General features: G+C 36.2%; 1 protein-coding gene across 6 annotated transcripts in view; it reads right to left on the reverse strand.

The window, feature by feature from the left end:
* Ankrd17 (ankyrin repeat domain 17) overlaps positions 1-12,251 on the reverse strand; it is a 134,576-nt gene that overhangs the window by 74,608 nt on the left and 47,717 nt on the right. For all 6 annotated transcript variants that reach the window (XM_050150169.1, XM_050150168.1, XM_050150165.1 and 3 more), the window contains exons 2-3: positions 5,215-5,368; positions 1,122-1,278 (exon numbers count right to left, since the gene is read on the reverse strand). In XM_050150169.1, the coding sequence (XP_050006126.1) occupies positions 1,122-1,278; positions 5,215-5,368 (311 nt within the window). The remainder of the gene's footprint in view (positions 1-1,121; positions 1,279-5,214; positions 5,369-12,251) is intronic.

Here is a 12,251-nt window from a genome sequence, read left to right on the forward strand (position 1 = left end):
ATATAGCATAAAAATTTAAACAAAAACAATATACTAAGTTTTTGTTCAACTGATAGAAATTTTATGACATTAATAAAATATAAAATGGGTAAGATATCTACAAATTATGAAAGCCTACTGAGTTTTTCCACCAAGTAAAAGAACATAGACACAAGATGGGAGCGTGTAATGTTAATAACTGAGCACCTGGGAAAATATTCCGTCATCCACTCACCTCAGGTGCCAGTCTTCCCCTTCTGCTTGTTGAGACAGTGTTGTTTACAGCTGAGGGTCGGGAGAGGGCCCTTGACCTGAGAATTCTCATCTCCACGTCCTGTCTCATGCTCACATCCTCACCCTTACTCAGCAAGAACCTGACCCACTGGCCCACCTCCCCACATAGCTTATGTTCAATTAGAGGTAGAAAAAAGAAGTCGGTAAGAACTGAAAATTCTAACATAGTAATGACACTTCTTCAGATGCTCTGTTCCCACTGCAGGCTTTATGTATGAAATATGATGTTCATTACACAGCACTAGAAAGCATTAAAATATTACTTATATGTTGAATCCTTACTAATACTAAAACCAGGCATACACGAAACTGAGAGACAAAAAAATAAAAGTCTCTTGGCCTAACATTCGTTGGAAACAAGAGTTATATTTTAAAACTTCAGAAAACAAAAACCTCGCCTTCTAAACTATACACATGAACTGAAAAAAATACAATTGATACAATAGCATTTACTTCTCTAAATACATAAGAGAAGCAACAAAGGTTTTTTTTCTAAGTTTTAAGTTTTTTAATGTGTACGTCACTTGTGTGGAGGTGTCAGCACCCACTATAGTGCCTTGGAGAAGAGCAGCGAGCTGTCTGGACAAAGAGCTACCACTCCAGTACTCAACGGCTGTCAGTACTGGTCAGAAGACAGTAGTGTTCACTTCACCTTGAGTTTGATTAAGCTATTCATCTTCTAGTTTGCTTATATAACTGGCACTAAGAAAATTACAACTTAAAAGGTTCTTTTATTATGAGAGAAAGGTATTGTGGCTATAGCATCAAGCACAAAAAATGCTGGATATTAAATACTTTCCTTCTTAGAAAAATCATTTTTAAACAGATCACAACACAAAAGCACTCACTTGTCCGACTGCCCTGCATTTGCTGTGCTTTCAGCTCTCATTCGCGTAAGTGCAGCAGCAGCTTCATCCAACGCACAGCTGACAGACGATGTCAACCTCCGGAGCACTTCAGGGTCTGCAAAGGCTTTACCATCAGCCGTGGATAACTTGCCTATTCCTATTATATTATTTTCACACCAATGTGGAAATACACAAAAGAAAAACAAAGCAAAACTCGGGTTACTAAAATCCTGCACGTTAAAACAATCTTCATTTACTATAATGGACATATCTGGCTATAATCATTGGTAAACAACTTTCCTTGAACCTAAAAGGCTTATCCATGCTTTAGTTCCTGGACACATGATCTGACACATTAGGGTCAGATGTGGGTCTTTAGCCCATGCTGGGACAGACAGGAGTCTCTGAGACAACTGTCATATCTTCGAGAAAAGAACCTATGTTCAGAGGTTATTAAGCTGTAAGCATTGAGTCATGAATTAGTCACTTTTTCCACCACATGCAGAAAAACTTCCAAAAATTAAGTCAATATACAGCAAAACAGAAAAAGAATTCTAGAAAAAGAATTTTTGACTCACTGATGTCACAAGTGCCAGCAATATCACTATTTTTTGGTAAATGCCTATTTTTACTTCAAGAAAATGGAAGAAATAATAGAGACTGCATTAAAAAAAACCTACATATAGCTACCTCTTAAAAACTTACTACAGATACTTACCACATATATTCAGAATCATCTAAAATTACTTAGGATAACGAAAGAAATACAAAAGTAAAAATAGTCAACATCTGAATAAACATAATTGTTACTTTTCCAGGTATTCTTAAGAAAGCAAGCTTACCGTTAATAGTCATTATTATTTTATTTCAAATTACCAATCTACATCACCCGAGACGCTTACTAAAAACCTAGGTGCTGTGAGCATGGAAAGACGGCTCGGTGACTAAGAGCACTTGCTGCTTTTCCAGGACAGGATTTTGTACCCACATCAGGCACTTCACAAACACCTGTAACTCCAGCTCTCGGGGATGATTTCCTCTTCTGACCTCTATCCTTGAACTCATGTGCAAACACACACACATTTACTATCTCAAGTCCAAAGATATGCTGGTATCATTAATGTTAAAAGTCAAATTGTGATTGGAAATCTATTGTGGCACAATTGAAGTCAATTTCATGGATTTCCAAATGAGAATTAGCCACAATTAATTTCTCAAGCTATTACCAACTCTATAACAAATTCTAGTCAAAATCTCCAAGAGCAAGCAGGAAAGACCAAACAAACTAGCAGGGAATGATCATTACTCAAAATTGAACTTCTCATAGATCCTAAGTTCTGTTCTTTTGGTTTTCAGACCTGGATCTTTACTTTGCGGTTTGGCCTCAGCCACTCGAATGCTAGAGACTGCTGGGACTGTACCACCACGCATGCCCACAAAGGTAATTTTAGTGGATAACCAGGATGCAACTAAAATACTAATTAAAAAAAAATTAACTACTGGTAGATTATGGTGGTCTTATGTCGAGCAGCAATAACCAAAACTAGAAAGAGAAGAGTGTAGCCAGATTATTCTTTCCAACTTCACACATTTAATCAGTTGAACATAACACTTAACATAGAGAACACATTACAACATCTAGGTATGATTTTTAAAGATAAGGGTACATCATTTTTTCTCCCTTTCCTCTTAGAACTTAATAAAACTAAGCAGAACACAATAGGAATTCCATCCTTAATAAAACTAAAATACATCTTTAAATCTAAGTTACTGTAAATCTAAGGGAAGGTAAGTAGAATAATACACTAAGTAGAAACACAGCCATCAAAGAGAAGCAAGGTGATCATAAACTAAAGAATTAGAGATTCAGAAACAAGTGTAAGGTTTTGGTCATGAAAATGGGACACTAACTAGACCTAATCAATTAGATACAAGTCTCCATATATTCTCCAAAATCAAACTGGACAGGACCTCAATTAGGCAACAAGGATGGAGGAGGCAGAGAGGAGGAGCAACGAATGGTGAAAAGGTGAGCACCCCATGCTGTGTACTCAATCCTTAGCCTCCTTTCTACTCCCAAGCAACAGAGTGTCGGCAGCCAGGCTTGTTATTCAGAAGACTAAAACTTGTGGACATGTCTGTCAAGAAATCCCAATATGTAGGTAATTCCAAAGAAATGAAAAGTTCTGTGTGCAATTACAGGTAGGAAAACTACTGAAATAATCATCCTCTATTATTCTTTGGTTGATTTATTTATTTTCATGTGTCTAAGTGTTTGACTACGAGGCACGTGAATTGAGCGAATGCATGATTACAAGAAGTCAGAAAATGGGTCAGAAGTCAACAGTGGCTGTGAGTCACCACTTAGGTGCAGGAACTAAACCCTGGTAATTTTCTAGAGCAACAAGTGACTCCATTTCTACAGACCCTATTTTATGAAACTCTTAAGACTACACACATGATAAAATTTACTGCCATCATAAAGTGACATGGTATCTATCAAACAGATTATCCTGCTGGGTCCTGACTAATCAGAATTTCATGAAAAGCAGTGAGAATTCTTTGCCTGGAGATAACAAAGATAGGGAAATGAAGAAATAAAAAGGTTTCTATGTGCCCTTACTGGCTTACAGATGGAAAGGAGCTGTGCATCAAGGAATGTGAAATGAGGAAGAGACCCAATTGAGTGCCCACAAAAAGATGAAGCCGTCAGAGGTACAACAGCAAGGAACAGATTTCTTCTCCCAGTAGCAACAAGATTAGAAGTAAACCTTCCCAAACAGCAGACAGGTACAAACTTCACAAAGTTGATTTCAGTCTGTAAGATCTTAAGGCAAAAGAATTCAGCCACACTATGTTCTAGTGTCTGATCCACAAATTACTAGGTACTGAGTATTGTTTCTTGTTGCTGTATAAAAATTAATACAATACAATAGGAAACCAGCAAAAAGTCACACTGAAATGTATCAGTTGGCAAAGGAGATGTGTACACTTTTTGAATAAACTTTTTATGTCATTGCTACTGGCCATAAACAGAACTCAGGGATCATGAAAATAAAAGACAATTTCATAATATGAAAAGACAACCCAAGGGAATAAAATAATTTTCAAATGCCATCAAGTTCTGGAAAAGACTAGGACCTAGTAGTGCAGAAAAGGAAACTAATTACAGCTGCAGTATCAAACTTCAACTGAAACATCCAATGGCAGAAGACAATAGGTCAGTAATTTCAAAATCAGCAGAAAATTATTTTTAAACTAAACTTCAATGCATAAACTATTAATCATCAACACAGCAAGACATTTTCACATGAGAGCTCAGGGGATTTTGCTCTTCAAAAGCAAATGAGGAAAACCAAAGCAAAACTTTAAAAACAAATCAAACAAACAAACAAAAACCTCGCACATTTTACACATCTTTGTTGAGAATGATATTCTAGGGCCAGAAGGATGGCTCAATAGTTGCAAAACCTAGACATTATGAAAGAACTGATCAATTCTGAACACAGACAGGATATTTAGTCATTAAAAGTAAATTTCTACAATTTTTTTTCCTTTGACTGACTTTTTGGCTGCATTTTTAAGGGAATCCTTGAATACATATGGAAGAAATCAGAAAGGCTATGATGAAGTCTATATCTACATTCAAAGACATGGGGATGTCAAAAGAGGAGAAAAGAATAAAAGTGACATGAGATTATCCATGTACTGATGCTTATTCAAGTTGAAAAGACAGCTTGTATTATACACTGGCGATTTCAATGCAATTAATTCCTATCAAAATGTTGCTGCAAACTGCAACTAAGTACTAAACCACTGGTGCTAGGATAGAAAAGGACTGGGCTACTGCAAGCCTCTTGGGCTATAATAGTCCATTAATATATAACCTAGTTTCATGTGTATTAGGTATTAAACATATCAAACATTCATTCATTAGTAATAAATTCACTCAGCAGCACTGCAATTAAACTATTTTTCAGAGACTCTTACCTGATGTGTTTTTTCTAACAAATAAAGAAGCATACATTTAATAGTAGCAACAGATGTGTACAGATAACAAAGAAGACATGACTATCAAGAGCACAAGACATACCTGCAGCTTCTAGTAAAGCTTCCAGTCTAGCCTGTGTCTCTGGATCTACTGTCCTGAGGTCTGCACCATCAGCAGTGCCTGATAAGAGCAACTTGGAAGCTGTTTCCAGCATTGGATTCTCCAAATCATCCTGGTCCAAAATGAAAGACTCCACCTGGAAAACAAATACAGAAAAAGAAGTAAGGAAAGAAGGGAGGACAAAAACAAATTAAGATCCAGAGGGGGGAAATTACATTTAATATAACTACCAATGATAAGTACGATAGCAACACTAAATAAATTCAAACACCCAAAGCCCATTGTTTAAACTAAAGAAAATTAAAAGTTGAAGGTATTAAGAACTCATTATTCAAATGCAATCATTTTATTTACTGAAATCATGTGCATTCTTTAATGTGTGCATAAGATAGGCCTGAGCTTATGAACATAAATCCTGAGTACTTCCCTGTACCAACTCTTTAGGTAGTCATTTTAAACACGTGACTTTCCGTAGCCTTTGCACTTCGAATTTTAAAATCATACTTTATGCTTTAAATTTTAACTTTTTCATTACAACAAAACCTGTCAATTAAAATGGGCGGTTCACTTTAATCACTCTTAAAGATGTTTTCAAAACTCCAAGTTTAATAAGCACTTTTTTATTTTGCCAGTTGTACTCTGTAGCAAAAAGCAGCATGTCATGAAAATAAACAGCTAAATGTTCTTAGATCTCAAAAATTGGTAAGAGAGTTGGAGAGGTAACTCAGCAGTTAAAACCATATACTGTTCTTGCTGAGACTCCAAGTTTAGCTTCCAGTGCCTAAGCTGGAGGATTTACAAACACCTACAAAGCCATACTCATGTACACATATCCACATATATAGACACAAACCTATACTTTCAAAAGATAATAAACCTTTAAAAAATTAGTGAAAAGTGAGATCTGAAGTATTTTCTTTTTTAACTATAAATATACAGCAATAAACAACACTTGTTTACTTTGGTGCTACAATCTTCAGAACAAAAACATTAACACTACTATTTTTATACTACCAATGAAAATGTCAACACATTAGAAACAACAAATAACATCTTAGTGTTATGAGGACAATAATTTTGACCTCCTGATACCTTGAAATGATATCCTAGACGCCGAAAGCTTACAGAATATATGTTTAGATAAACTCACTATAATTAAACCAGAGTGAAATGAAACAAATTTAAGGAGAAAGAAATACACCCACTATACCTCATTTTGTTGTTGATTTGAGAGTTTGGCTATGCTGCTCAGTCTGGACTCAAGATATCATACTGAGAAGTAATGGGAACCTAGGCAGACAAGACCACACCCAGCAAAAATCTTAAGGTGCTTCTTTCTACATGGCAATACAAAACCTACATTAAAAAACTGAAGTAATGGGGAGCTAGAGAGATAGCTTAGTAGGTTAAGTACAATAAGTGCTCTTCAGAGAACCTGAGTTTGATTCCCAGTGCTTACAAACACAGTTCTTGGGGGATCTGACATCTCCTAGCCTCTGCAGGCATCAGGCATACAAGGTGGTCCATAGACATAGGCAAAACATTCATACACATAAATAAAGAACACACACGCCATAAAATATAAATTAAGAACACACACACAAATAGATAATATAGAGCACAACATGCTCAAGTCTAGTATCTAAAAGCACCAAAGTAAGAAAAGCAGTGAATTAGAAAAGTATTTTAACAATGATAGTGACATTTTTTCCACCTTCAAAAGTCACCACTTTAAAATGGCTGTCTCTGCAAGTGGGTATATGGGCCCGAGTGCTGGTACTCTTGGAGGTTTAAGGCATCAGACCCCTTTATGCTGTAATTACAGGCAGCCTTAAACAGCCTGATAAGGGTGCTGGGAATAGAACTTAAGTCATCTGCAGGAACAAGGGGATGGGGCTCACTTAACCACTGAGTCATTTTCCCACCCCACCCCCCATTCCTTTCAGAGATAAGGTCTCATTGTGTATATATAGTCCAGGCTACCTTGGAACTCACAGTGTAGACTAGGCTGTCCTTGAACTCAAGAGATCCACCTACCTCTGTTTGCAATACCACACCCAGTTTACCACTGCCAGTTTTAATCAACACACAGTATTAAATTATGCTTTATTTTTGTTTTCACATGCAGAAGTTTATCACACCATGCATGAGTGATTGACAGAAAAGTTTCAGTTCATTTCTCCTTCCAGCTTATGGATCCCAAGGATCAAACTCGGGTCACTGGATTGGTAGCAAGCATCTTTATCTGCTATAACCATCTATCTCAACAGCCCATAAATGACACTTCTAATATTTCAAAGACAATGAAGACAGACACTCTGAAATTAAATTCTAAAGATTTTAAATTCAAACAAATGTTAAGATGCCAAGGTTATACAGTTTCTTTTTCTTTTTTTCTTTTCTTGATTGTCTTTAAAATAAAGTTTCTCTGTGTAGCCATGGCTGTCCTGAAGGTCCCTCTGTAGACAGGCTGGCCTCAAATTCACAAGAGATCCACCTACCTCTGCCTACCGAGGGCTAAGATTACAATTCCATTCTTAAAGGCAGCACCAACAGTATGCTAAAGCATGACCAACAGTCTAAGAAAGTGCTAGAGTTAAAGGATGTTAGCAGGTAAAGCATAACTTCTACTTTATGAAGTGCACTTTTGGGTGTGGCATGATTCAAAGATCTTTGCATTCTGAAACATGGTCCAAAAAGATGATTGTTTCTGAAGAAAAGGTGTGCCCAAAGAATGACAAAATAGTATCTGCTGAAACACCTATAACAACTTAAATGAAAGAAGTTAAAATATATAAATATGAACAAGTGAAATGAATACATAAATAAATATGTTAAGCTACCTTTAGAAAGTAAAAAAATCCAATTCAATGGCAAAAATGACAGGTGCCAAATCTCTCAAAAAAGTAGTGAAAGAAGAATAATTTTGGCCAAAATAGCTACTCTGTTTAGGATGAGAGAGGAAAATACAATGTGGCACTGAAGATACAATTCCAGTCTGATGGACAAGACCAGCAGCAGGAAGTTGCCGGGAGGAGGTTTAGGTTACAATGTATTATTACTAAGCCTAGTTAGTCTAAATTTACTAGAATAAATATACTTGAGAAAAAAAAATAGCAGTGCAAGGCCTATGAAATGCTAAGTAAAGGCATTTGCAGCCAAGCCTACAGACTGGAGTTCCATTACCAAAACCCTGTATGTTGGGAGGAGAGAAGAAACTCCCACAAGCTGTCCTCTGACCACAAGATGTTCATCATGACACATTCCCCACCTCTATATCAGTAATTTATTGCATGTATGGTATATGTGTTCACATACAGTTTCTATGCTCTTAGAAAATAAACTTTGTTTAACTTACACATACAACCAACAAATATGTAATCTATGCTTAGGAATCAAGAAACTTTTGGAGGAGGAAAACTTCAAAGACTTGGAAATCTGGGTTGATGAGATGGCTCATCATGAGAAAGCCAAGCTTAAGGCCCTGAGCTCAATCTCTGGGAACAACATAGCTGTCCTATGGCCTCCATAGGCTCACTGTGGGACCTGTACCTATCTCCTCTTACTCACACACAAAACTACCAGATGACCCTAAGATTGTTCCCTTTTGGATTCTAAAAGTTTTAGGGTATATCTGGAGAAAAGAAAGCTAATTATAAAATCTTCTATGGGGAAGGGAACAAAAATGCTCTTTTTGTTGATTAATCACACATTATAGACAACTTGTATTCAAAATTATTTACTACTGTATAAAAACCAATCTTAGTACTCAGAAACTTAATTATTTTTAATGATTGTATGAATGGCCAATAATACAAGTAAAAGAAAATGATATAATGTAGGGTAGTGGTGATGTAAAGGGCTACATGCAATTAGAGAAAAAGCAAAGAAAATTCTCCTTTTACACCATTAACCCTTTCCCCCATCTGGAGGCTGTATGTGTAGCCTATGGTGTACAGCTTATACAGCATGCACCAAGTCCCGGGTTAGCGGCAGAAAGAAACATTCAATATTTTTTCAAGTAGATTTTGTGTTCTATTCCCAGTAAATGGAGATAGAGTGATGTAATTTAATTTTATAAATATGCAAAATAGCCTCTTTTACAATTTCAAACTAGATTATGCATATATACCTCCTTTTCATGTTCTAAATGCTGTTAGTAGTTTACCCCTAAAAAGTATCAAAGTTTATGAATATTTGAGTATAATAACTAAGTTACACTTAAAGGATGTGTTGTTAGAAGTGGGTATTCTATAAAAATGATTATGTATCCATTGATGGGGGAGAGTCTTCTGTTTTGTGTTAATTTCATTGGTTAAATAAAGAGACTGCCTCAACCCTTTAATAGGACAGAAAATTAGGTAGGCGGAGTAAACAGAACAGAATGCTGGGAGAAAGAAACTGAGTCAGGAGTCGCCATGATTCTCACTCCCGACACAGCCACAGGTTAAGATCTTTCCTGGTAAGCCACCTTGTGGTGCTACATAGATTATTAGAAATGGGTTAAGAGGCTGAAACTAATGGGCCAAGCAGTGTTTAAAAGAATACACTTTCCGTGTAATTATTTCAGGTAAAGCTAACCGTGCGGGCAGCCGGGTGCCAGGGACGCAGCCCAGCTGCTCCTATTACAACAATCCATATTCTTGTTTATTAATTTTTTTGAAAATGTCATACATGAGCATTGAAAATGTCATACATGAGCACTGTATCTGCATCACTCCCATCTCCCTGTCCAGTCTTCAACTCCTCCAGTGTCCCTCTGCCAAAACTCATGATCTCATCTTTAATTATTCTGTTACATGTACACCCATATATACACTTAGATATGCAAACATGTACTACTGAGACCATTTAGCTTTGCTCATATGTACATATACCCAAGGCTGATGACTTGGAATTGGACAAAGTAAGAAGAGTGATTTTCCCTTTATTAAATTCTTGACCATTCTAAAGAGAGAAAACTGGAAAAGAAATTTAAGAACCTTAAAAGTAAAATTCTCCAGTCTACAGTTAAGAAACATACAAAGATCCTTAATTAAATGGGAGGTTTCTAAATATGCAGTGCAGAGGACCAGGTACCCAAGGCCCACTCATTCAATGCTGTGTACAAAAAACTCAATGCTAGAGGAATAAGAAACTCTACAAAGTCTAACTTTTTTTTCTTTAGAAATCAAGATTCCTAAGTAAATTCACTACTAATGACTAAAAGTAGTACAATCAAACACTTCTGTTCCCCAATGCAACATAAACTGTGAGGCATTTCCTGTGAAGTACGGTTTTATTCACTTGTCTTTGGCTACCCACATGTCACAGGGCATGTGTAGAGGTTGGAGGACAACTTGTAGGGGACAGTTGTCTCTTTTCATCATGTAGGTTCCTGGGTTCAAACTCAGATCATCAGGATTGACAGCAACCGCCTTTAATCACCTGACCAGCCTTCCTAGGAGGTTTTCTCAACACTACCCCATTCCCAATAAATAATAATCTGATAAAACATTTAGAAATAACTCAGTTTTAAAAATAGTCATAAGGCAAACAAGATGAACCTTTTTTCTCAACCTAGGTACTAGAGGCATTCTGGATGAAAGCCTTTACTCACATGATGCCAGGAGTAATCCTTTCTCATTTGAAAACCAAGAACATACCCAGACACCATCTAATGTCTCCCTGGAAGAGTAAAGAAAAGCTCCCTTCTCAATGCACATGCCCTCTAAAAACAAACAAACAAAAACAAAACAAAACAAAAAAATTCATCAGTGATAAAGTTGAGAACCTCTGAATTAAACAGAAGCAAACATATAAATCCAAAAGGCATAACAATTTACAAAACCAGTAAGTAAAACCATTCTCCCATTAAGCAGAATGGAGCAAAGATCAAAGAACTTTTCTAAGTTAACAAGGCTTGAGCAACAATAAATCATAATACAGATTCTATCTGAAACCTGGCTTAAGTAAGCCAGCTAGGGAAAGCGGGCATTTGAGACACGAGAAGAAATAGGACTATGTACTGAGTATCTGGAAATATAAAGGCATTACTTTGGCTATGTAAAAAAATACATTTTGCTTTTCTGAGATAGTCTCATGTATCTCTGTATGGCCTCAAACTCCCTATGCAGCCAAAGGTGATCTTGAACTTAGATGCAACACCAAGGATCACATCAAGAGGTTTATGCATGCAAGAGAAGTACTCCACCAAATAAGACACATCTCCGGCTCTAGAAAATCCTGAGCAATGCTGAAATAAAGCTACATACATATATATACATATACTAAGCAGTTTTTGGACTGGACTCTTTTTGTATTTGTTAAGCTTTTGTTTTCATGTGGCTCCGCTGAAGCCTAATTCAATTTTGCTTTGTTTATTTTTAAAGCAAATATCATCTACATTCAGTAATGCTTATATTACAAAGTAAAATAATTTTATCACAACCTCCCCAATGTAAAACAAATATAATAGAGATGGTTAAATAAAAAAACAAACTTTTCTTACAATGGTAAAATCCAAAGAGATGTCTATACCAGACCTGATACTGTTAAATTGTTCTATACGCAACAGAAAGTTAAGCGGTAAATGGAAGTTATAAAATGATCTGGACCAGCTATGAACATCAGAAATATAATTTAACACTTTACTCAAATATACTCATTAACCTCATAGCTAAAGCCAAAGAATGAGCAGACGGTGTACGTTAATTGGCCTTCATATATACCAACTCCACTAAAGAAACATCTTTATACCTTGTGTGCAAATCAGCAAGCTAGCTATTTGCAACCGAAACACAGAAATGATTTAATATGCTCATTTCCTTTCATGAATATACAATGTTAAAAGCAAAGAAGTTATCAAATATATATGAAAAAAAGAACACTAAACAGGAAGACAGTGATCATACAAAGGAAGAAGACAATTCTCTATAAGCATATGCTTAAAGAACAAGGTGATTTAGGACAGCTCTGAAAGTTTCACCATTTATAAAACTTACTCAAAGACTTCATTTAGGCAAAGTGTTTTAGAAACA

The sequence above is a fragment of the Alexandromys fortis genome, unplaced genomic scaffold (assembly GCF_014885135.2).
Source record: "Alexandromys fortis isolate MF-2015 unplaced genomic scaffold, M_Fortis_MF-2015_v1.1 scaffold_0, whole genome shotgun sequence".
Classification (NCBI taxonomy): Eukaryota; Metazoa; Chordata; class Mammalia; order Rodentia; family Cricetidae; genus Alexandromys; species Alexandromys fortis.